The sequence below is a fragment of the Pholis gunnellus genome (genome assembly GCF_910591455.1).
Source record: "Pholis gunnellus genome assembly, chromosome: 2".
In the NCBI taxonomy this organism is placed as follows: Eukaryota; Metazoa; Chordata; class Actinopteri; order Perciformes; family Pholidae; genus Pholis; species Pholis gunnellus.
The window spans coordinates 8522927-8549760 of NC_136536.1; the positions used below are offsets into that span (position 1 = coordinate 8522927).

The window sequence follows — 26834 nt, forward strand, 5'->3', positions numbered from 1 at the left end:
CTTGGCCCTGGAAAAGTCAGGGGTTCACCAAAGTCATTTGGATACATCGTCTGAACATCATTTTGTGCCAATCCATGCAGTAGATGTTAAGATGATTCACTCGGTAAATGAAAACTTTTACTTGCCAGCGGCCTGCAGATCGTCATCCTCTGTACAAAATCTGTATGAAATGTATATCCATCCAATAATGTGTGAGATACTTCAGTCTCAAAGTGGTGTACCGATCAATAGACTAAGTGACCTTGCCATCTCCAGAGGCACGCTGAGCAAGAGCTTCTGTTCGAATTACCCATTCTTCCATCAACAATGCAATATCACAATAACATATGTATGTTTTGTGTGAGGGGCGAGGGGCGAGGCATACGCATGACACAATGTTCACGAACTAGTCAACTACTTTACCTGCAACCACACACATACACCGACCTTTGATTAAAGGCAACACACTGCTTGTGGTAGTTGCTGAAAGTAATTCTGGGAAACGCATGTTGAGGGAAACTGAGATATTTATGATCTTGTGATTTACTTGCCTTAAAAAGATGCCTTTACATAAAACCAGATATTTTCTATGAATATCCTGCCAATTACTCCCTTGTCAGGAGTGGACTGCAGTGAGAAGGAAGCATTATGTAAACGCAGGAACTCTGACACGGGCGCCGGTGGAGAGAACTAAAGAAATGATCTATGGAGCAGTGTGTTGCTTGTGTTGTTGTTGGTGGGCGGCAGCTGTATTTACCACTCGAGCCTGTTGTTTCCTCTGACTTAATGAGCGTCAGGGCCACTTCAGAGCTGATGTCACCGTTCACCTCGAAACAGGAGTGGGATTTCACCAGCTGGTTATGATGATAATAATAATAAACCATTTGTGTTTTGGACAGCTCTCTGCACTCTCTGCTTTAGTTGTGTCACTGTAAAACGTAAGTGAAAGTGTGCTCTGCTGCATGAGGACATTTTATCACTTGATATTTGAATACTGATACAATAGAATTGAGGCTGCAATTGTGACATGTTGTGAGTTGATTTGGGGAAGTAGCTTGTTGTATAGCTAATGTCGAGTCTAATCAGTAGTCATTATCACTAGTGTTTCTGTCCTTTGTGTGTTACCGGTATCCTGATGTGGCGAGTTCGGCCAAGGCTTTTGAATGGAAGGCTGGATCTTGAGCTTTGGGGTATGACACATGTGCAGTGTGACTGGGACTGCAATGATGAATAGGTTACATAAGACAGAGATGGAAATAAAGGGATGTTGTCTTCTCACGTGCTCTTTAGTTGCGCTTGGCCTGACAGAACTATTTGGGTACACTCAAAAGGTCGTCTACAAACAGGAAGCATTTATTATTTATAGTACTTTATCAAGGATGTTTTCAATAATTGGAGAATTGCAATTCTCACTCATAAAGTAGGCTACTATTGACACCCTCAGTGAAACGAATCTATCATCCTCTTGTTCAATGATCGTGTTCCGGCTAGTGAGTCCTCCAGTAAGTGCAGACCAGATTTTACGGCACGTGTTGGGTCCAAAATGACATGATATTGCGCTGAACCGAACATCCCCCTATGGTCTGCTTTATTGTCTATTTTATTCTAAATGGGACCATCGTTTTTATAAAATGAACATCATGTTGTATTGATGGAGACAGAACTAGTGTTAGAGACTATAAACTCATTAGGAAGATGTTTTGTCTCTCATTGATATTGAATGTGGGTTAATAAAAATGACTTGTGCCGGACTCACTACAGCCCACAATCAAAGGGCTTTACAATCTGTACAACATACACAACTCTGTTAAAACCCCTTTCCATGCCGGTCCACACTAAGACATGTTGGCTGGTTAAAGTCATGATATTAGTAATAAAATTCACCATTATGTTTATGTAAGGTTCCTCAGACTGGTCCCCACAAATGCACAATTTGCTTTCAAAACACACAAATGGCTGTGCACCACCAGCTGAAGATAAAGACATTCCACAGCATTTGTCAAATTTGTATTTGTGCCTTTGTCTGCTCCTTTATTTGTGCTTCCCCTGATCCAAAAGAAACCGTGGCCTGCTGAGGCAGTATAATAACGGCTTTTTTATGTCCTCAGAAGTCGCAACAATGGGTCTGCCTTTAACAGACTCATTATGTGTCCACACAAATCTCTTTTAGAATTTCATTACAACTTATAAAATGGATGAACACGCTGCAGTTGTTGAAATGCTAAAATGTCTTCAGAAAAGCTAAATAAAGCATCCAGCTGTTTTGTCAAAGAAGCTTTTGTAAGCTGCTGACATGCGCTTCATCGCATTCAATTTGCAATACTGACTGAATTTTCCAGTTCAGTGGTTAAAAATACACTGTGTTGAAGTATTCCCTTCTGTTCTACAACGTGCCTCGGTTAAAGTCTCTTGATTGCAGTGGAGTGCTGCTGAACAGCTTCTCGTGCTTCTGGGTCACATTCACAACTTCTTGTCTCCCCCTGCAGGACATTAGCAGAGCTCACCACTCACTTTTAGTTTTCTCCTGCTACACTAGCTGTCACTATAATACAGGGTATGGACATACAGTTGTATACTTGTACATACCGTGTTGCCATGCATATCTGCCTTTTCATCATTCATACACACGGTTCTTAATTAAGGACTGATCATCAGACCTGAATTTTCCCCTCTGAGTACATTTCCCTTATGTTTCTCATGGGCCGAGGTAAGATTATGTTAGAAACTTTACCACAAAATGATTGAGAAACGGGTTGCATATTTCTTTTATTGAAACAAAGACAGCAGATTAAAAATAACATCATACAACTCTAAGATTGACATATTTAATCATTGCCTTAATTTAGATTATGTTTTGATGTAACTTTCCTCAATCTATACTCCCACCTAACACAGTAATTCAATAAGACTGCCTACTTTAGCATTCAGAAGGGGGATTTAAACACCTGAAGCCCAGGAAACTGACTCATGTCTCTGAAAAAAAATGATGTGGAGTTTTTCTGAAGTGTCTGCAAATGGACAATGTCATCTTTATTCCACACAAACAGCCCATTATACTGTTGCTCTGCAGCTGACCGTGTCACTTTTTAAAAATACTTTATTCCTCAAGACACCTGAGTGGTGGAGTAAAAGGTTGGTAAAATGAATAATACAGCCAGTTCAGCTTTGCACATGGGTCATTCAAACATCTCAATTCATGTGGAGGTTTTAATTTACAATTGAAAAAAAATGTAGCTGTTGTTGTGACCCGTGAAACTTGAGGCCCTTTGTGTCCCGATGAGCTCACTTACTTTATTTAATAACTCAAGAAGCGAGCTGAATGGAATGCCAAGCTCATCGTGTATTTCATTCTTGTTCGATTTCACACAGCAAATCTGTATGCGCTCCGAACTCATTGCACCATCCAGTGCTAAAGGGCGCGTGAGTCATCGTGGCATCTCTCTCTCTACGAGTGGGCTGTATGAGACGGCTCATGCAGAGAAGCCCACGTGCTGCTTTTTTACCCGTGGTGATGTCATAAGCAGAGACTTCCTGAACACAAGGTTCATTCACAGAGTCCTCCTTCCGACACGGGGACCAAGCACCAAACAAGCTGTCTCCATAGCAACTGCAGCCTCCGAAGGGGGGGGGGGGGGGGGGGGGTTGGAAGCCCCCTTCTAGTTGTTATTTGTTATTTAAGGGAGGAATGGGGTTTTGAAACTGTGTGTGCACTGTACACAGACATGTGTGTCTATGTAAATAGCACATCATTTTACCGGGTTAAACTACTTTTATGTTGGATGAAATAAATGATAAACAAACATGCTGAGTCTCCCATGAGTCTGTCTGTTCAGGACAGGAGGGGAGCACTTGATGAGTCACTGTCTACTGCGGGTCTACTCAATTTTAATTTTCCTCTCATAATGGGGAGCATAGAGAGTGAAGAGACACCTTTGAGCTGTCTTTACTGCACACACTGGCAGCGCTAACAGACCACATTATGTTCTCGGGTCAGGTTTAATATGCGTTCATCCTTGAGAGTAACTGCAGAAGAATAATACATCACAACAAAGACAATCATGATGTATATGGTTATTATTTATTGCTACTCTTAAGAATACAAAAATAGCATGAAACAGAGATTTTTTTAAGGCGGCACAAAGTCTAGTAGACACAAAAACATCAACAAAGAAAATAAAATAAGACCGTATTAATAACATTTTCATTACCAACGATTTCTTTAAAGATTGTAAAATAATAACAAATGCAGAAACAAAAATATAACCTAGACTTAAACATTTTAGGTAATGTATCATAATTCACTTCAGAAAAAGTTTTACATTGTAACAAAACAAATAAGATATGATGATAACTAGAACTTTGTGTAACATATAAACACAAGACATGTAAAAGATAGTCAACAGACAACAAATTGTTTCTATTTTATCATAAGACGTGGACAATTACACCCTAATATTTACAGAAAAGGGGGAAAAATATTTAATATAGATTACATTCAAGAAATATTAAATGCACTGGCTCAATGAGAAATATTAATAGATCGATATTAGCTTTACTAATATTACAAAATAAAATCTTATTTTATATCAAATAGGTGCATTTCGAATAAACAAAATCGAGATTCAGTCTGACAGTTTCCCTTAATTATATGTGTTTTTACCGCTTTACTTCACTTGCAACATTTCTTTCTTTACAATCACAGAAAATGGCACTTCGCACTTTCAATATACTCCAATTCACTCAGTGAAATATTATAAAAATATTGTTTTAAAACATTTCCGTCAAAGTAAGCTGTATTAGCACATGAGCTATACACACTGTGTTCCCCTACTGTGCTTACAGTGTGTATGAAATCACATTGCTCTTACTTCAGAAAGCATGAAGTTTCTGCATAGGCAGGCATCTAGCTTCGAGTATAACGATTGTCATTATGGACAGACTCAAAATTCAACTATACACACAGTATAAGCTTTGGAATATTTAGTTTGAGACTGTGGAAGCAGCCACATATGTTATTACAATCCATTTTAAGAGTAATACAAATAAAATAGACACTGGATTAAAAAAGCAAGAAGACCGTCTTGAAATTTTAGGGTATAAAATATCTTACTTAACTTGCACGAGCCAGACTTCAGATACATTTTTTAATTATTTTCAATGCAAGATTTAAAAAAAGAAAATCAACTCAAGCAAAGAAAATATTTAAAAAATGTAGATCCATGCTATCGTTGTAGCATGGCAGGCCTCTGTGAAGCCACTTTGGCATTATAACCTGAATATAATGCAATATATATTTTATGAATATAAAATGGTACATTATTCACATGACTCAAATATGATGTAAAAAAAGTAATAACATTGACCCCGTTATTGGAAACAGTGCATATTAGGAGGTGTCACAATAGTCATTTGAATATGGTTAAGGCAGTGTGCGCTTCACTTCAATCAGGAGACTGCACTAAAAATGAGATGATCAGCTGGTAAGCTTAGGACAATCTTTTCATGTAAAACTGCATATGAAGTCACACACAGTCCACACATTTTGTGCAAGAAGAATAAACCAAAAAGATGAGAAGCTTTTGGCCACAAGACATATTTGATATATAATATTTGGGCCGAATCTTTGGAATGAGATCAAGCTATTGACCAACCAATTTACTTAAAATAGAAAATCCACAAATTTAAAACTGCTGCATGCTAAAAAACAGTCATTCACTAGAAAGAGGCAAACAGGTGCAAGTTCATTACCTGAACAGTATGGCTAATGCTTTATTTCATTTTATCTCTATTCCTCTGTAAAGCTAACTGCATCCAAACTTTAACAGAAAATAAAATGTAAAAAATAAGGCACATTCGCCTGTTGTTTCCGTTTGTTGGAAACCTTCTGGGTGTCTGTGGCAGACGTTACGGGTCAAATGCATTCTTCCATTTGCCAAATGGAACTGTTTATTGCAGGAAAACATCCAAAAGCAAACACAGCAGCCGGGAGCTGATATTTCTTTCGCTATGGCTAAAGAAAATGAGGAAGAGAAGGTCTGATTGTTGGTGGATGTGCGTCACCTCCCTGGAAGGTTGAAGACCGTGTCTGTGTGTGTGTGTGTTTGTATGTCGGAGGGTGCGGATGGGGGTATGTTGTAATTTCCTGCTTGGGTCCGTCCTCTATGTCTGCCCTCTGGCCTGAACGCCCGTCAGATCCTTTCTTATGATCTCATTCACTGTAAAGCAAAGAAGGAGAAGGATGGTGAACAGTGGATTGATTTAAGTCATTTTACAATAACGTTCCAAAACAGAGTTAAAACAGCCAACATCAAAAAGTGAAATTGATTATATTACTGAAATACTGTTGACATAATACCATTATGGTCTGATTGACATTTCTGTGCAGGGCATTGACGGAGGATGGATAAAGGCTGCATTAATGTTGAGTAACCACTAGAGGTAGAGCTATGCAACAGCCTATGACTGATAACTCCCTGTTGCTCGGATGAGTTAAAGTGTGTGTATCCACATCAACAAAAGAGGACGGTTGAAATGGAAACTTTTGGTGTCATGGTTGATTCCAAAAATAGAATCATGATGTACAGTGGGGGGCATGAAACCTTTGTAATGCATTCAAAATACATTTCTGTCTTTAATAACTGACATCCTTTATATCTGGCAACATGTAAGTATTTGAAGCTTTGTTGTGTATGAGCAAATAAAATAACCACTGAGATCCAAGTGGTGATGTATAGAGGAAGTGTAACTACCTGTGAAGCTCACCTCTGTTTAAACACAGTCAAAAAAGTCACACTTTCAACAGGTAGTTCTGCATTTAGCAGGAAGGACTGTAGAGTATGTGTGACATGTCATCTCTGCAGATATGCCACACCGCCTGTGTGTAGCTGTGATGTTTATCTGGGAGCACAGGCCTGGAAGCCTACTGTGTGTCTGTGTGTGTGTGTACACTGGCACTTGGAGACATTATAGGCTGGTGCCACCGCTTCCACCATGCCTCGGGGAACTCATTAGGGTCGATGACTAATAGAAGTATTTAAATGTGGGCCAAAAAAGCTTTTTGCCTGTAACCAAGCCATTACAGAGCATATTGTGTCTGTGATTTTGTAACCATGGTAGCGGGATTGGGCTATTCAACCAAAGATAAAAATGTTAGGATCTGAAAATCTGTAAACATTGGCGTACACGTTTTGCGATAGTTTTGTTGTGTATTAAGTTACGTATTAAGTATCAGTTACGCTTATTTGTTTTCTTGCCATGAGTTAGATAAAAAGATTGATACCACTCTGTAAACTAAATATTAACCTACAGCCCCCAGCCGATTAGCTTAGCTTAGCATCAAGACTGAAAACGAGGGGAAAAGGCTAGCCTTGTTTCTTGTTTGAAAAGAAACAAACAATAACTAATGTATTAATTAGTACGCTTGAGAAGTTATTGTAGCTGATTTTAGTCAGGCTAGCTGTTTACCCCATTTCCAGTCCTTGAGCGAGGCTAAGTTAAGCTAGGCTAGGCTAATTAGTTTCTGGATGTAGCCTCATTTTCAATGGACTATGAGAGTTGTTTCAATCATCTTATCTATTCTAACAATTGGTAAGGAGGCTAGTAAGTCAAACCGTTAAACTCAATAAGATGAATGAAAGATGAAAACCTTTAAGCTATCGACAGGATTGGCCATTGAAAGAACGTCCAGCTGTTCAACAACACTGAATGTTGCGCCCTTGCACTGCCTTATTTTAGAGATTGAGGGACTTTGTTCAGTTGGCTCGTGTTTGCTCTATTTAAAGCCTTGATTGAGAGGCAAAGGGTGCAACTATTAAAACACATGTTAAATGAAAGCAGACACCATCTCACCCACACAACATCATCTCTAAGCAGATGAGAGAGTGTTACGGGCAGACCAGCTCACTACAAAGCAACTTAAAAGGTGATGGCATATTTTTCTTAAAGACTAGCAGTTAGGAGGTGCAAATGAAATCATATGGATCCTGGAGATAAAATATTGCTTATAATTGAAATTATGAAGTAGTAACCACAACTGCAGTGTAATGAAATCTAATTAAGCTATGAGACAGATATCCTCTTCTATCCAACAGACCAATCTTTGTCTGTTTCTCTTTCTCCCTGATCATTTGCAGATGTGAAAGAGAAACAACCCAATACAGCAGCTCAACACTGGCCACATTTTATAGCCAGGGCAAAATCAGAGGGTTGCAGAAACTACAGCAGCAGCCAAACTGGGTGCTCTGCTGTCGTCACAACATCAGCGTCCCTGTTTATTTTAGTCTGTAGTAGAATTCCCTCTGACACCTAATGCCTTAAAGAAACTTTCATCTCCCCAACGGTGCCACAGGATTTTTCCTGAGCATAAAAAAAGCTCAGAGAAGCAGCAGGAGCGCCGCAGTGGGGCAACATACAGTGGGGCTTTACTGAATCTAATGAAGGGTTGGCACGGATCGGCTATTTGAGGCTGGCCCGGGGAACACTCAGGCTAGTCTGTTCAATAGGTAAGTGTCTGGCTCCTGAGTTCTGCACCAATGAGCTGCACTGTTTACCAACCGACTGTGAGAGGACAGAGAGAGAGACACCCTGTACAGTAGCTGACTCAGTCACTGCACACTGCCTGCTGCGAGCTGGAATGTGTGTGTTTGTGTCTGCAAGTATTTGCATGATACTACAGTGTATGTGTTTGTGTGTAGAAGGGCGCATGCAGTACGTTCATAGCTAACGAGGGATTGTAATGACAGCATGAAGCTGAAAACCAAAGACAGAAAAGAGAAAGTAAAGTTAACAGACTGACAGCTAACCACCAATTTAGCCACAGATATGGTGCGTACGTGCTCACATTTCAGTGAACAATGCTCACACACTCATATTTAAAAAGAGTTATCGGTTGCTGTTATTGTTGATTCTTTCTACACTGGCTGTGAAGAGATCCCTTTCTAATATGATTCCAATGGAAGATTCCTCCATCTCTGTGCATAAATGTATTCCAAAGTAAAGATGAAGCTACTATGAGGCTTCAGGAGTCCGAGATAGGCCCCGTCTACACAAATACATATATACAGATACTATTTTCCTCTATGTTCTGAAATAAAATTCCGTCCACACGACCTTCGTTTTACAAAATATCTCTGTACACACTAAAACTCCAAACGCTCACCGGGCCAGTAAGTGGCGATAAAGGCTACGTCAGCAATTCGTCAAATACCAGAGAAGACGATTGTGCGCAAGCGCAGTAAGCTTATTTTTCTTTCGCGTGTTAACAAATAATAAGCTATAGCTCGTAAACAATAAGTAATTATTTCTTTAAAATACAAATCTGATATTTGGCGCTATGGCGAAAATGAAATTTGACTCGTATGTGTGGACGGACGACAAAGTAGAGTTGCTTAGTAACATTAGAAATATTCAGTTATTTCAACTGTCCTTTTTAGAAATTCCTTTTCTTCTTTTTGTTTTTATCCCTCCAACAAAGACCGTCTATGGAAACACAAAGAGGGAATTTGGCACGAAGAAAGCTAATTTTGGAAGATACCCACTTCATTTGATTCACCCAGACAGCTTCAGATTAGCTTACCGATACATTTTCACCCACACTAGCAGCATCTCTCTAGGGACGGCAATGTCCTAGTTGGTTGGTTGTTTGGTCAGTCGGTCCATCACTTCAAATATTATTATTAGGTGGATTGCCATGAAATATTGTAAAGACATTCATGGTCCCCAGATGATGAATTCTAATAACTATTGTGATCTGTTTTCATACTAGCACTAGGTTAAAAACAATTGTTGTTTTGAGTCTCAACAACTCTGGGTTGGATTGTTGTAATATTTGGTACACACATCTATGTTACCCTCAGGATGAATTGGTGAAGGCATGACTTTTCATCCAACGCTACCAACCGGTCAAAGGTCCCATTTGTCCAATATTTTGTTTATAAAACGAATGCCAATCCAATCCCATCAGCCTCAACTGTAGTACTTTCTGTTTAGTGTTTGTTCGCTATTGTAAGCAGGAAATTTAACCTCTGGGGTCCTTTGAAGTTCAGTGTCTCGCTCGCTCAACACTTCAACATGCGGACAGTTGGACAGAGGGATCAAACCTTTTACCTTGTGGCAACTGATGAATCTTGCACTCAGTGCACTGTACAGTACATATGGTCATGTGAGTATTGCTTTAGGCAGACACAAATCTACACATGAACCTCTGCATCAACAAACTAACTGAAATGACTTGTACATTTCACAATATAACGGGTTTAGAGCAGTTGTCGTGCGCTCATCACTGCGGTTGTAGCAAAGCTGTGTATTTGATCAAGCCTTTCAAACGGGATGGAAGTGAGCTGAGACTAATGCGTGTCCACCAGGCTGTTGCTGTGTGCTTTATCTCTCCCGTCCCTGATCTCTACCTGCTGGAACAATTTCACCTGCTCCACTGCCTCTGGGCTTTATTCCACACCCACTAAATCTGCCACTCTCAGCCTTTGTAGACTATGCCAGTGGCTCTTTTACCGTTTTCACAAACTATGTGTCACGCAGGGAGACATGCTGGATGTTCTTGACAGGTATTCTTATAGCTGAATAGATTGATATTTGTAATTATTTATCCATCAACAGACTATGTGTTGCTTGAGCACCAACAAGAGGCATGGGAACTTGTGTGAGGGCTGAAGATACAAGCCCTCTGTGTGGGAGATTATGAGCCAAGTTTGGGCACAAAATGAAGTGCCTGACTTTCAGTTAACACTCTTCACAAAAGTTGACACAGTTCAAGCATGCTCAGACGTGTCGGTTATCGACCACAACACTGTGACGATACCAGGATGTGGCATCACCCTTTTTAACAAATGACAACAGACTGAAACACGTCTCTATGAGTAATGTTGACAATCTCACTTTGGTGAAGTGTTTGATGGTCACAACTTAAATGACTAAAACTTTGCAGTCATACACAGAGGGGATTTTTTTTTGACTCACTTATCTTCTCACCCTTTGTCTAAAAAATTATTTGTACGGATATCGGGAAGTTCCCCTTATTTTCATCATTAAATCGTCGATAAGTAGATGCTACAATAATGTGGATGAGTGGATTATCACCTGACGATCCAGCGTTATGAAAGTAGTTTAAACATTCAGGGGTGTGGTATCGTAGAAGTGGCACATAATGGCAATCATTATATTGTAGTTTAAAAATAATAGAAATCACCTGCGGTTCTCTGGATAAAAGAAGGCAAATAAAACAAAGTAACTGCTATTTCTGCAATTAGTTTTGACAAGATTTCCAGAAGATAGTGTGCTATTTAAAATAAAAACTTGAAATTAAGCAAAAGGAACCTGGCCTCAAGTTTAGGGGAGGATCAAACAGTTCCACTGTTCCTCTGACTCTGTGTTAATTCACCAACTCACAGCCCTGTTGCTGTTTACTGTGGAGGGAAACCCTGCAAGTTCCATCCAAAAAACACAAATTCCATTGCTGGCCCTTTTTCTTCGTTTCATTTTTTCCATTGAAACACACACACATACACACACACACACACACACACGCAGCCCCTTCCCTTTTCCTGCGAACTACCCTCCACCCTCCCGCTATCTTACAGGGATCAGCCTGGACTTCTGGAGGAGAGCAGCTGCAAATAGGAATTTCTTTTGCCAGATTGGCAGAATCCCGCGGTCGGAAAAAAAGCTAATCCTCTGGTGGGTTCCCCCACAGAATCGAGGGGCGTAAGGCCAAGGAGAAGCTCCGTCCAACTATAACAAACAAAGAGGCTTTCCCCAGCTCTCCCAGGCAGCCCTTTCCACTGTTTGACAATGGTTGCCATGGAAGTTGTTTTTCACTTCATAACAGTGTCAACATGTCCAGGCGGCCAGCGGAGTGACACTTTTTTCTCCCTCCCTCTCTGTCTTTAATGTGAGATAGAGGGGGAAAAAGCTAATTTTCTGATGTGCGGCGCTGCCAGGCGAACCCCTGCGACCAGATGGATGAGCATTATTGAATGGAGCCACGTGATGATGACAACCTCAACCTGCCCTCAGACCTCACCGGGCTGACCCACACTTAAGGTAAAACACAATATAGTTTGGAGAACCTTTTAACTCCAAACTAAAGAAGAGGTTCAACCTCCTGCCTGCGGCTGGATGTGGCCTGACATTAATTCTGTCAGAGGGTAATGGGGTTGACAAGAGTAAGTATAAACACATGACTCATAATCCCTGTTATTTCCACCTTGAGTGGAACAAAACTACACCTCCTGGCAAGGATTGTTTTAACAGTGTGAGCTTTTTCTGTTGGCTTAGTTCAGAGGGATACTATAGGACGTAGATCATACTGTAAATATCCTTGAATTGTTCTTCGGAAAAGTAAAATTTCTTATCATCCATCTCTTTCAACAGAGGGAATTGCACATATCCATCACTTGTCCGCCTGTTTTTTCCAACCTCACACCACTTAGCTGATAAAAACACACACTGTGCACACGACAAGCTATCCCACTCACACTGAGTATAAAAGCATTAACTTACACTCACCATCATCTAGGTAGGCCTGGTCCAAGTTCTCCTCCTTGACCGTTACCCTCCTCTGTCCGTCTGCTGGAGCCTCCATCTGCTCCGTGTCAGGCGGAGCCCGGCCTTTCGGCTGCTCCTTCTGCACATAGGGCTGCTGCTGGATAACGGTGGGATAGTGCTGCGGGTGGGTCACCCCTGTCTCAGCCTGGGGGGGTGTGGGTGAGTGGGCGGCGGCTGCCTGTGGGGAGTAGCCATCGCAGTAGATGATCTGCTGGCTGTCGGGCTGCGGAGCAGTGAGAGGTTGAGGGTCACCTCCCCGAAGCAGTTGGTGGTTGGTGGGGGAGAACTGGATGATGGAAGGGTGCTGGCCTGCACCGATGGGACCTGCAGACTGAGCCGGGGAGCCCGTGTGGACCAGGACCGACCGGTGGGAGTCAGGCAGCAACCCTCCAGTCTGCTGATAAAGGCCGGGGCTGCCGCTCAGACTCTTGCCCCCGCGGGAGAACACGATGGCCGGGCTCTGCTGCTGGAAACGTGCGTCTTGACTTGGAAGGCTGGAGCTGAGACGCTGGCAGGAGGCCATGCTGGACACCAGGCCGTTGTCTGGATGAAGGACGCTGCGAGGGTTATGGTAGTAGGAATGGGGGGATAAGCCCAAGATCTGAGGCACGGTGAAACCCATGTGGTCTGCTTCATATTCATCTATGGGCTCTGTCTTGATGGATGGAGCTGAAAAAAAATGGAGAGGTAGCTGTTAACATTCTAAAAGAAAGTGGTGTTTGCTGAAAACACCACTACATTTAACTCCCACGCTGTAATAGAAGCATAGCACAAAGAGGCTGAGCAGCATTCTTACATGACAGCGGTATGTAGGAGAAATGCTGAGGCTGGCTGCGCTTCCTCTTGCCATTAATGACGTAGAAGTTCACTTTGACAGGATGGCAGACAGACGAGTCTCGGTAGGACGGCACCTCCACAAACAGCATACTCTGCAAGACAGCGCTCTGTTATGTGCTGAAACTGGTCTTTTTGTTTGAACCAAACTACTAAATCATGACAGTTGACTCTTTTTTAGTGCGATTTACAGGTTGTTATACACAGTTCTAAATAATACATACAGGCTGGCTCTTGTCTTTGTCCACTGTTGCTTCCATTTCCCATATTTGCTGCCCATCTAGATGGAAGAAAAGAGAGAAAAGAGAGAAAAGAGTCTTAAACAATGTGGTGATTAGCTCTGCAGTAAAGTAAGTAAGGTTGATTGTTTCAAGATGCACTAGACGGTGGTAAAATTAAGTCTGTAGCCTGTAAATTTGGAAAATGCCAAATCCCAAGCAATCAAGAAATAGCCTTATTCTGAAGTCTTTGTAATTTCAAAACACTGGTTCACTATATTTCACTAATATGAATACAGTTATATACATCAGATGTGTAGCCACCATAACGTCTGTCTGGCAACATTTGATTCAAAATTCACGTGGACAGAGAAGGCCTCATTGTGCATGTAGATAATATCACTTCCAACACCACTTCCTCTCACACCACCGAGCACGGCTAGAGATGGCCTGCAAGGTTAACCCCGAACGCATGCGCAGCCTTCCTTTAATCAGAAAGACAACTGGCTGCGACAGACACACCTTTGAGCGCTCGAATGCAGCACTGACAGACACACAACATGGGCAGGGGTGTGATGAGAACCGCAGGCTTCTCTGCTTCACGTCTGTCACGATTATGGTCTATGTAATGTTACGTAACACTTCATCAGATTACATTTAAGCGTCTTGTTTAGGTGAAAAAGTAGAAAGCCGAATGTGCTTGTAAATGTAAACTCCATATGCCCTAATGATACGACACGTGGTGCAGGGAGTTCTGTTTGACTGTTACTGTAGGTGGGAAACCCTCCGTTAAATTAAAAACACATGGCTTAAATGAGTCAGCAGGAGAAAGGGGGATTCCACACACCTCGCCAACTTTTCTTCCAAACTTTATTTTTATGATCAACTCTCTCCACGTCTAACAAAACGTGATGACTACTGCTTTCTTGGCGTTTGTATTTGTTTGCGTTTTGTTGCAATTCTACTCTCAGGGATAGCCCGACTCTTGTTCTCCCTCTGGGGATCATCGTGTGTGGAGGTGGAAAGGAGGAGCAAAGGAGAGAAACTGGAGAGAGAGCCCGGGCAGGCTTGGCTTGGCTTGGCCGGGGCAGCTTTCCTTCGCTCCGCACAACCCTCCCCGTCCAAGCACGGGAGCCAGGAGAGCTCCAGCCAGAGGCAGCGGTCGGTCTCTTATTCAGAGGGATTTCACAGCTGCAATGGTCCAAAACTTTGTGTCATAGAGAAACTCTCCAAAACAATGGCAAACCCTATGCGTAAGGTTTCTTTTTCCGTCTCCGTCTTACTATCCATTACTGTGGTGTGTCGTAACACAGCGGCAGGGAACCCCGGAGAAGAGAGAAAAGAAGAAAAAAAAGTAGCCGGGGTCCAACTTTTAGTGGAGGTAGCATGAGAATTTAGAAAGCAAAGCTCTCTGACAGCAGTGGAGCCAGTGAGTCACAAAATCATAAGTATTTTAACATAACTGTCCAACTTAGACAGAACCCAACATAATAAAAAAGGATTTAAAAAGAACTGTATTTCACTGCCATGAACGGACATAAAAATAAATCCTTTCCTTCCATCCAGATGCACGAAGTTTCAACCAGACGCATCAACAAACATGTGGCATGCCACGTGACACACAGAACTATTAATCACACGACAAAAGGCCCATCTGCGTCGCGATAAGACATCATGGAAGATACGGAGGAAGAAAAGGGCAAAGGGAAGTGAGACGAGTGTTATCATTTGAACCATGCAAATAACTCGAGCTACACAATGATGGTGGGGAAATGTGAAAGCTTTGAACGTGTTAGACACGGGACATAGATATTTACGAGTCATTGTTATCACTGTGGTGTGACTGTGACACTTTGTCGCATTATAGCAGAACTAACAGATGCATAACGCAGACATGTGTTGTGGATTAAGTCATAGGTTTCAAGGCAATGTATGTCTCTAAAAGCCTGTAAAGAAATCTTGTTTGAATATAGAATAGGACTCTTTCCTACAGGTTGCTTGTGATGCCGGGGATGGTGAGATTTGATGCCACTCACCCTGGGTTTTCTCCAAAAAAATGACCTTGGAATCGGAGCTGAAGTTCTGCCCAGTCAGGATCATCTGCTGGCCGCCCAGAACGGAGCAGCTGTCCATGTCCTGCTTCTCCACCATGGGAAGCTCATGGGCTGAACGCTGGGCTGCCGGGACACACAGAGGGGCGGTGTGTTACATTTACTGTCCATCTGCTGTCACACACACACACACACACACACACACACTCACATAAGGAGAATGTTTAGTATTTACCAACAGTGGAGCTCAAATGATGATGATGAAAAATTATTGGCAACTATTTTGATAATCAGTTGTAGTAGTAGTAGTGAGAATTTGCCAAAAATCCTCTCCAGTGTGACGATTAACTGCTTTTCTCTATTTTAAATGATTGTAAACTGAATATCTTTGGGCTTTAGACTGCTAGTCAGACAAAACAAGACATTTGAAGGCGTCGCCTCGGGGCAGTTTCTGTAGATCAAACAATGTATTGATTAATCAAAGAAGTAATGTGCAGATTAATTTATAATGAAAATAATCATTAGTCGCAGCCCTAAACTACAGTGACAAAACACGCAACGCTTCATTGGAAAGCTCTGTACTGGTATCTCACAAGTACACGAGCAACATATTACCAAGAGGTGGCCGTGTTTAACAATAACGAGGTGATGCTGAGTCATGCAATAAGCAGCAATGTAAATCTGTCAAATCACAATTTAGGAGAGTGCTGTGCAGTGTGCAATAAATACTACTATGTGAGGCATAGAATGTTAAATCTTTGTCAAAGACATTCTGTCATCACACATAAATAAAATGATGTACAGCGCATCAATTATGTTTCCGTCTGATAGAGTAGGAGTACAGGGTTTGAATATAGGGTCGTTAATTTAAGGCGTTAATGGTAGTAGTGCTTCCTCATGTTGTACCTTATTATCAACAAATTGTTCAGCCGAAACTCCACACTCACTGAGGCGAGCTGAGGTGTCGACAAACAACGCTGTGACCTTTGAACAGGTTTGTTCGCCCTACTACACCACGAGCGGATGAAACAAAGCGGATGACACCAGCGGGGGGGCCCTGCCTCCTCAAACACACCATCGCTGACAGACTGCTTATCAACGGGCCTGACAGATGTGTCACAGGTGTCATTGTGAGCAACTTTTACACTTGATTGGTTTTCACCGACACTGCAATTGTTCTGAAGTTCATGTTACGACAGGCGGGGGAATAACCGCTGTTCTGCCCGTTCTGTGATCGTAAAACAGATGGGGAAAGGACGATTATAAGATGATATTTCATATTCTGCGTCATGATTTTAATGAATTAAAAAGGAGCGTATTGCATGCAGCCCATGTCACACTGATATGATTAATGCTGCGTCTTGACCAGGGTGTTAGTCAGAGCTAGATAAAGGGCCTTCTTGTTTGAGTTTTGATTACACCAGAGGGCTCTAATAACACTGTGTACACATGCACTGATGTCCCCAAACACAGACTTTACTACTGCGCACATACAAACAGATACACTGACACATGCAGCGCCCACCTACTGGATGGAAGCCCTGGTTGCATAAAGACATCTTTGTGTGCAGGACTCTGGACTATCAGCCGAGCTCCAAACTCATTTGAATGTGGGTTCCTCCTTTTTTTTTTATATTTATTTTGTATGAAGTTTTGTTAACTGATGAATAAATCAGCAGTTGGATTTCAAAAGGAAGCATATGTTCATACTACATAAATCCTTCACCGAATCAAACCATTTTTCAAGAGAAACAAAATTTGAAAAAGTTGAAAAAAAGCATATGAGTAGCTGCTTACAGCACTCGATAGGATGCGAGGCCACTTGGAGAGAGACGTGCTGTCCTCCAGGCTGAGGTATGTGCACACGAAACACAAGACGAACGCGGGTGTTTTTCCGACCGACGTCCGTCTCGCCCTTCCGCAGCTCGATGTCGGCGTTCCTGAGCTTCAGGATCCCAGCGCAGTCGATTCTGTGAGAATGAATAAATATGTGAGCAAAACTGACAGAAAATGCATATTTAAAAAAAAAAAAAGCATGTTTGAGTGGAAAGATGTTAAATAATTAAGAAATCAAATGCACATTATTCTAGTCTCACATTGCTCTCATGTTGTTCTTTGGCTCCAGGGGGATCTCGAGGACTTTGGTGCCGTGGATAACCTTCTCATAGCTGGTGGTTGTAACTGTCTTACCAGTGATGCGGTGGACTTGATAAAAGGCGTGGGGCTTGAGGATGCGCTCATCTGCTGTACCAATGAAGATCTGCAGGCCAAGTGGCTCCTTGCCTCTGTAGCCATGTAACTGCAGACATTAAAAAAAAAATCATAAAAACAGAGAATCAGCATGACTGAAATCGCTTTAAGCTGGTTTGTTTTCTCCATAGCCGCTTGTTCTAACTCTGCCTTTCCAGATGTTGTTTCCCCCCACAGGTGACTAATCAGTGTGCAAACGCACAAGTCTTCTTTTTGCAGCCTTGAACAGAAACCAGCAGAGAGCTCACATCCTACAGCCTTGCGCTTGTTCTTTCAGAACTAGATGAAGGGTCCCGACTGAAACAGTCATAAACCTCCAGCCAGACTGACACATTTGGCATTAAAGTAGTGAGAATAGGTGAAGCTGTGAACTGGAGATAGAGAGAGAGAGAGAGAGAGAGAGATGTTACTTTTAACCTGAGAGTGCCTCCTGAGGAAACCTGCAAAAACCACAAAGCATCAACTTGCATCTAAATGCTGATTTTGTGCAAACAGTGTAGTGCATAACCTTTATGATAGAATATAACCATGAACTGGTTGCAGAGGGACTGCACAAACACTACAGGTAACTTTTTTTTTTAAAGGACTATTTTAGTCTTAATTCCTGGTAAATAACCAGTTTATTTAAAATCAGACACATTTCCACACCAGAAGGTATTTTTCCTATTTGGATTGTTTCTTTTAATTGTGATCAGAAACAAAACTACATACGGCAATACATACATCAATCCCATTTTAGAAATGATATTATCTGACTGGATGTTACTGTCAAACTTCACAGCAGCAGCTGCTGAATGTGAGCTGAAGCGATAGCAACATGAATGAGCATACCGGCTCCATCTAATCCAGGTAGCTGACACACGGGGTGAAACAGAGGAAGCTGACTGCAAACACTCAACGGGCCATGTGAGCAGTCAGGCCAGTTGTCATGGCAGTGGCCGGAGCAGTGAGTCATGACAGAAAGCAGTGTAGGAAAAGTAAAGTGGAGGGTACGAGGCTCAGAGAGAGAGAGAGAGAGGGGGGGGGGGAGAGAGAGAGAGAAGAAGGGAGGAAGGAGGAAAAACAGAGGGAGCAAAGGAGGAGAAGAGGATGGAAAGACGTGGTGAAGGAGTGCAGTTGTGGCTAGCCAGGCCTGACCATCTGATTGGCCTGGCAAACCAGGCAGAACTGACCTCAGGGTGAGGCCTTTGGGGATGGGCAGAATATGGAAAAGAAGCGAGAGAAGCTGTATTTCCAACATGACCCTACTATCAACCAACAAAGAAAACAGCTTTGAAATGTTGCCACAGTAACAAAAAGAAAGGGAAGTTGAACCTATTCTCCGACTGCACAGCGAGCCACCACTGTGTCACGGCTAATTTCAACACGCTGCGTTTGAATTCCATGTTGTGAATGTAAGAGAAATATTAGCAGACTTTTTTCTCCTTTTTTTCCTGCTCCTACAATTAACTTAACCACAGGGCACTATTCATTTTCTTTTACACGTGTCTGGAGAGTGTTTCAACACTTTGAGTCAGCTTCTTAATATACGAGACCCACGCAGTCAACAACCCAGTGTGTAAGAGGAAGTCAGGGACAACATGAACACAGGCCTGTTTGTGTGGTTAAAACCATGGGGGCGAGGGCGCACAACAGCAAACTATTTTAGGCTGGAAGGCAGAAAAAAAAAAAAGAAGCTTGTGTTGCTCACTGACCTGAGTTCAGTTCTGAGGCTTTTTCATGGGGCTATGGGGCGGTTACAGTGTGTCATATACGTCTGGGGTTAGGGCATGCTTTAATGATTTGTTTTAGAAAGTGAGAAATAAGAAAAGGTGCTATGAGAGAAGCCAGAGTAACTCACATAGAGTGATTTTCATACAGCTGGCCCTGGGCAATAACACCACCACCACTGAGTGCATAAAGAGTCGGAAATACCATTACACGCTCTCCCATCAGAGCCGCCTCGGGCTCCCAAACTGGAAGGTTACTGTAATTAACTGGACAAACCTGACAGCGTGCCTTCATATGGTTGTTCAGCACTTTGCATTGAAGTGTTAAATGCATTGCCGGGTACTAGTTTCAATGACTTTGTTCATTTACTCCTGTTTTTGGCCATACCTGCACAATAGGATGTCCTCCTGTGGGGGCCTTGACGGCACCCCTGCTTCCCTCCGTCTCATAGTGAGCTCTGTGGTGTGGTTTGGGTTGCACCTCAATGTGGAGCTCATACTGGTCTGTGCGTCTGGGCATCGGCCATTCCAGCGGGGGGAGAGAAGCCACAGGGATGCTATAGGACATGAAGAATACAGAAGAGGATATAAATCGTGGAAATCATTAAAGTTGTCCTGTTAGAAGATGGAAATGTATCTTTTGTGGATTTTGTGTTAGCCATGAGAAACAACTTCTGACCATCCTGCTAATTTACCTGCAGATGCTGGAAACCAGCGGCTTGGACCAGATTGGGGGGATAACAAAGTAAGGCTCTGCAGCAGGTTTGGACTTTATGTCCTGGTCGCAGGACACCAAGTAGTTCCCTTCTGCGTGGTTCTCTGGGTACAGAGTGTAAACCTGGTTCGACGTCTTGACTATTTTAGTGGGCACCAGGCCTGGCTGTCCGGCGCCAAAACCATTCATGGCATCAGCAAGGCTGCTGTGCGTATAGTGGACACCTATGTTGTGATCTTCATGGCCGCTGTGAGGGGAGGGACTGCGGGAGCGATGCCCTGGGACTAAGCCTGGATTCCTGTACATGTCGTAGGTGCGTTTGCCCTGTGGGGAGGTGGAGCGGGAGCCAGGTCTGGAGGAGGGCGAGCGGGTTCCCAGGCAGCCGTCCTCGGCTAGGCTGGTGCGAGGGGAGGTGCCGGGGGAGGTGCGCGGGGAGCCAGTGTGGATGTTCTGTAATCGGGGGCACAGGTCTCCGGTGTTCTGGCCGCTGCTGGGGGACACACAAGGAGACGCCCAGGGGGAGTAACTTTCAGAGTGCCAGCTGGTGGAGGAGTTGCTGCTGGCGGGACTCAGGCACTGAGGCTCACGGTACGACAGGTTTTCATGGCCAGGCACAGTGAGGGTGGGTCTGGGGCTAATGTTCAGGTGGTGGTTCTGCAGGGAGTCCCGACCATGGTTGTAGTGCTCACGGGAGGGGGTGATTTCGATCCGCGGGCTTAGGGCCAGGCCTGCAGGCCGGGTACTGTCCAGATAGTGTCTGGCCTCCTGGTTCTCATATCCTGAGAGAACCTCAGTGTTGTGGTCACTGTAGGAGGGACTGCAGGACTTGATGCCGTAAGGGGAGACCTCCTCAAGAGGGAAAGCCTGCACGGACTCAGGGCTGAGGACTTTGTGAGGCGCAAGGTTGGGGTCATCTGCAGGGGAGGGAAGATGAAATGTCATCACAACAGAGCTATTTTCCATTATTTCAAATTATAACAGCATTTCTTTTCAAATTCATCACAGACATTAACGTGCACTTCTCTAAATGACACAAATGACAAAAATCAAATCATTTTGAAAAACAAAAAACGTATCTTTCACATGTTGACATTTTCCCTCACATGGCTACCACAAGTCAGACTGCCTGTCAAAATGTACTTCCTGATTTTTCTTTTTCATTCACATGAATAAGCTTCAAAAGCCGTACATTCACTCTAAGCCTTTAAATAACCGACAAAGTGAGAGGAGTCCACTCAGGTTGCCAAGGAGCCCCCGGACAAACCTTGATCTCCCGCAGCAAAGTCGCTGCAAGGTGGCTCATATTCAAACAAGTACTCAAACTCCAAATCCTCATCAGGACAGTTGACTCGACTGAGCTCTTCCTCCAAATCCTTTTCGTCGTAAAAAGAGGTCATCTGTCTGTGTTTTTTTCCCCCCTAACGACTCCTTCGAGCTCAGGCGAAGCGACGGAGACGCGCTGGAGGTGTTGCGGCGCTGATGCGGATTTTGGGAACCTGCTCAAGTGTCAACTAAATGCATCGGTGAGCCTGGAAGAGACGAAAGCGCACAAGTTTCCTGTTTCAGCCCGCAGCAGTTATTTTCAGATGAAGGCGGGTCTGTTTTCACAATGAACGCTCGAGTTCATCTCTGTGTCTGATCACTCCTCTCCTCCTCGTTGATGCGTCGAAGAAGAAGAAGAAGAGTGAAAAAAAAGAAAAAAAGTACAGCTTGGATGTCATGAAGTGAGTGCCCCATTCAAACCGATTATCGCGAGTCTTCTGAAGAGACTGTGCAGCCTGGTGCTGCCCCCGGGCGTCTGACACGTGACGGTGACACAGCAGGGTGCTGACTGGGCTCATCACCTGTTCAACAACTGACTTACACTATCGATTTAGGCAGGGTTCAGGTGTGTGTGTGTGTGTGTGTGTGTGTGCGCGCGCGCGCGCGCGTGTGGGTATGTCTGTATAGTAGATGGATGGTTAAATTCATCATGTTCCATCGGTGGAATGATTTCATGAAATTAATCAGCCAATCTGGAGATGCGATCTTTTACAGTTCATAAAAGAATGCACTCCTGAGGGAATCCCTAGACTTACGCACGACGCAGCGCAAACACTGGTGTTCCTTCCTGTTGTAATAGCATATGCTCAGTCAGCAAAACAAACAGACGCACAGCACCCTTGGAAAACAGTCAATTTCTTTTTTTTTTGGTGGTGTAGTATCCCAACTTGATTAAACTTAATCAAAGTGGTAAAAAATGTATATCAGCCAGAATATGAATCTGAGAGTATTCCAGCAGAAAGTTCTTGGAGGAAACCCACATTTTAATCTTAGAATGAACCTGGAACCACATTACACAACCAATATGAAGTAGTCAAGTAGGCTCAGGTGATCTGAAAATGTGTCATTAATGTAACTCTAAAGTTTGATAGAATGTCATAACTCATAAAAACTTTATTTTCCATTAGTACCCAAAGTGGCTCTCCTATTTTGCGCCGATGAAATAAAGTTCAGAGTATTTCATAATGAATTATAACAATTATTCGCTTCTCTATGGCTTCCCAATATCTTAGCGCTTCCCGGTGATGCCGAGGCACGCGCTGCTGTGCGCTGACCAACTCAAGCGCTCTTCCCAAACGTCAACATTCCAACTATCTGTGAACTATTAGACAGTCAACGGACACATGACATTACAGCTCACATCACCACAGACTTCAACACCCCAGGACTAATACTACTCCATCAATTAAAAATCAAATGGTTTGATTACCAGATAATCACAACACTTCAGCAGTACCTTGATCCATCGACCTCATGGTGTGGTACTGCGCCAGCATCCAAGTCTCTCTGAACATCTGGATCAAAATACGAAAAACAAATAAAAAAGATGAAAAAATTACTTTCCGCTAATAACCACAGCAGAGGAAGCTCTCTTCGGTTGAAAATGTGGAAAAGAGACCCCCAAAAAAAGACCTCTCTGTATGTCTACGCGTTCAAAAACTTCAAGCTGCGAAACAGCAGCTGCGCGCAAACTCTCTTTCTTTTCAAAAAAGCATGCAGCCGCAGCAGCTACAGCAACGGTTCTGGTATGAAGTCCCCCTTCCTAGAGCTCTATAAGGATTACTTGTGTATCAAGAGCGGCTTCCTTCCCCGCTCTGGGTGTTTATAATGCTCCAATGCTGTAAAATAACGGGATTCCCTCAGTGTTTCCTCCTGTTTGTGCGCCTTTGCCATGGAAACCTGGAGCCGGTCCATGTCGGAGACTCAGGGCTTTCCTGCAAAGCCCCACACTCAGGAATCCATGACGTCTCCGGCTCCTGCGCCAAGGCATTTCTGCGGCTTCTCACAGACAGTAGCACACAAGAACTCCATTGTAGGGATGAAGAAATTACTGTAGGACACTGTAGGGGAGAGAGAGAGAGAGAGAGAGAGAGAGGGAGAGAAAGAGAGAGAGAGAGAGAGAGAAAGAGTGAGAGAGAGAGAGAGAGAGAGAGAGCAGTTCTGAAGATCGATTACAGGAACCTCCACATTACATTTATTTAACACAGTTTTCTGTAGCAGTTCACTCTATCTTCAGATTTTGAAATGTAGACCAGACAGACTTAAAATGTTTCTGTGTTTTGAGTCAATTTATGTGGCCATGGTTAGCTGACGTTTAGAAAATGGAATATAGAGAATTCCATTGTTCCCACTGAGGGAAGAAGCTATCCGTTTCCATTTCCTAATGGAAATCTGCAGCATCTTCTGACACTCGACTGGAAAAAAAAGGCTGAACAAGACCACTACATAGACTGACCCTAGTAGTCATCAGGTCAAATTCTCCACTGCAATAGAAGTTACATAAGGTACCATCTGATGTAAAAACAGAATTCTGATATTTTGGATTCATCTGTGCTCAAGTGTTGTTATGTTGTTTCCTGTCGCACACCAAAACATTTCTTTTTTTTTTTACATTTTTACAAATGACTTCATCGTGTTGCTTGTGTTGTGCCACAAGGTCACTGAACCTTTTCATCTGTTAAATCCCATTTTTCTGCCATTTGTCTGAAAAAATCAAAATCAAACCTAAAGGGCCGTTGATGCACCATGGGTATGTGGTATAGGCAGGCATAAGAGTCCATTGTCCACGCAAAGTTTCTTCTGATTTAGTTCTCCCAAAAAAAATAACATTGGCCCACCCAGATGCATGCTGGTCCTATACTTGCCTGCCTATAACCCCGGAGGTGGCCTCAGTGTTACCCAACTCTAATTATCTAAATATACTAAACAAGAAAAACTAGCAAAAGAAAACACTATCAAAAAAAGTAATCTAAATAAAGCAAACATCTAGCAATCAACAAGACAACAATAGATAGCTCCTACATAGACTGGAACTTCTTTGAGGAAATCACATCTGGTATAACAGTGATGATGGTGACATTTCCTGCAGTGTAGTCTACATCGTTTCAAAGTGAAGTGCCTCATGCTACTTTAAATCCCCCACTGACCTTACTCACTCTTCATCCAATATACACGTCTGACTCATGTCTCAGTTGTTGTCAAGTGTATTAATAGCTTTGTCACTTCATCAAGAAATTAAAGGCCCAGCCATGTCTGGTCTGTTAGGGTTCCCTTTTCATTTCTAAACAGATAACAAATGAAAACTTTTGGAGGAATGAGTTAAAAGTTCCAACACCTTCAATCACCCGGCAACATAAACTTTGCGTGGAATAAGAGATGTTAGAACCATTGATTTGTATGTGCTTCATCTGGACAGGAAAGCAAACATGTATACGGCAGATTATGCTTTTGGTAAACTGACACTGTATTATGATCAGTAGTAATACAGTTTGGTGTTTTCTCAGGTAGTCGAGAACACACAGAAACAAAATCAATCCCGAATACATTTGCTGAAGTCAAGTAACAGCTAGTTGAAGCAGTTTTAACATTATAAAGTTAACATATTGCTCAAGAGAGGCAGCTGGAGAGTAAGCCAGCCAGAGGAGCCAAGTGAAACTATACATTACTGTTTCAGTGCCATGAATTGATTCCTGCTCTGGTGCTGCTTTTAGTTTTTTCCAAAATGTAGCTTAAAAAAAAAAGAAAATCCAGAAATGTATAATTGGATTTAGCGAAAACATTTTCCCTTTAGAACTAATCAAAACCGAGAATCAACTTTCCAAATGTTCAGCTAGTTTCACAGCTGCTGTTTAGCAGCTACTTCAAACCTTACAGATGTTTATTATCATTTGTATTACTCCATTATTATATTCCTTGAAATGCAGACTTGCAGCAGGTCTAAGCCTTTCTATCCCGTGTGGTCATGTTGGGGGTTTTAGAAAGTTTTTCAAGTGTCCCACTGAACCAACGTAAATGAAAGTCATCAGAGCGTTCAATCCAGTCAGCTATACAGTAGCTACAGTACATAATGTAACTGCACGGTGACACTTAAAGAACATTTGTACGATGTGATTTGGTTAGCTCTTGCTTGTAAAATAGATCTGGTAACCAAAGCTTGTTCTAACATTTTGACTGTTAATTTGACAAATGTTTAAACATACTCTGTGTTGGTGTTCAAGTTTGCTGTCTGTAGAACATTCTAACATTGTTGTTAACTTTTAAAGTTATAATCCTTTGAAATTAATATAAAAATGTATTACAATGTAAAATACATCAGTAGCTACATTTATTTAAAGTATCTTAAAAAAACAAAGTGGCTAAATGAAACTACTGAATGCCATCACAACGAACACTAGTTAGCTTTTAGCTTCGTGGTGGTGAAGGGAAGTCATGCGACCGTGGTGTAGTTCATTTAAAGCGGTACGTTAACTTTTGACTTCTGGCGATTGCATTTACGCCTCAAAGAACAGTGTTCATTTGTGAAGAATGTCTCGCTGAACACAACATGTAATACATAAACCACAGAGTTTATTGTCTGCAATAATCCACAGTCAAACGGAAAAAGCCCATTGGCTTTTTATCGAGGGAACCAGTGCGACGCTAACTTCTGGGGTGGCGTACAAAAATACGCTTTTGCCTGCCGCACTCTATGTCGCCCATGCATTTAGTATGACATCGTTATAAAGACTTTCAAGACGCACAACCACATTCAGCAGTTTGATACAAATCCAGTGAACATCATTTTTCTCGGGTGTTCTTCTTCTGCACAGCCTCAGTGACTGATCCCGTGCTTACATCTCGTCATGTCAGATCCAAGGCCATTCATAGGAAAAAGTGTGTACTTGAGAGAGGAGTAATCAGAGGATCTGTTTTGGATTGAGACATGGATTAGTGTGTGTGTGTGTGTGTGTGAGGGAGCTTGTTGGATGGACAAGGTGGCTGCAATGAGTCCGTAAACCGCAGCGGCCAAAGCCTTCGTTCTGGGGGTAACTAACCTTCCAGCAGCCTTGTCTACCAGATGTAAATTCCTCCACTCATACGGAACACTTATGCAACTCAAATTATGAATGAGTAAATGAATCCGGCACACGCTCAAGAGAAGGAAAACCGCCCGTGTCCAGACGGCCGAGTTTGCACCTCAGTCTTTTTTTTTTCCAAG

At 42.7% G+C, this 26834-nt stretch overlaps 1 protein-coding gene across 2 annotated transcripts; it reads right to left on the reverse strand.

Annotated features, from left to right (window-relative positions):
* Window positions 1-4044: 4044 nt before the first annotated feature.
* nfatc2a (nuclear factor of activated T cells 2a) lies at window positions 4045-21822 on the reverse strand. Of its 2 annotated transcripts, none has more exons than XM_079166610.1 (10): window positions 21579-21822; window positions 20295-21228; window positions 19988-20156; window positions 17737-17939; window positions 17438-17610; window positions 15626-15766; window positions 13596-13651; window positions 13334-13466; window positions 12499-13206; window positions 4045-6194 (listed from the first exon to the last, which is right to left on the reverse strand). In XM_079166610.1, the coding sequence occupies exons 1-10, from the start codon at window positions 21709-21711 to the stop codon at window positions 6139-6141; spliced, it is 2706 nt and encodes a 901-aa protein (XP_079022736.1). In that variant the 5' UTR covers window positions 21712-21822; the 3' UTR covers window positions 4045-6138. The 2 variants fall into 2 exon arrangements, with proteins under 2 accessions (XP_079022736.1, XP_079022735.1); XM_079166609.1 differs by having other exon boundaries at window positions 12493-13206.
* Window positions 21823-26834: the final 5012 nt, after the last annotated feature.

What these genes read in the sequence shown, in the direction of transcription:
- nfatc2a (XM_079166609.1), bottom strand. Translation starts at nt 21,711, where the DNA reads ATGACCTCTTTTTACGACGAAAAGGATTTGGAGGAAGAGCTCAGTCGA. An exon ending in GAGGACATCCTATTGTGCAG is followed by an intron (nt 17,940 to 19,987) that starts GTATGGCCAAAA and finishes TAATGTCTGCAG; the next exon opens with TTACATGGCTACAGAGGCAA. An exon ending in ACAAAGACAAGAGCCAGCCT is followed by an intron (nt 13,467 to 13,595) that starts GTATGTATTATT and finishes GCTGTCTTGCAG; the next exon opens with AGTATGCTGTTTGTGGAGGT.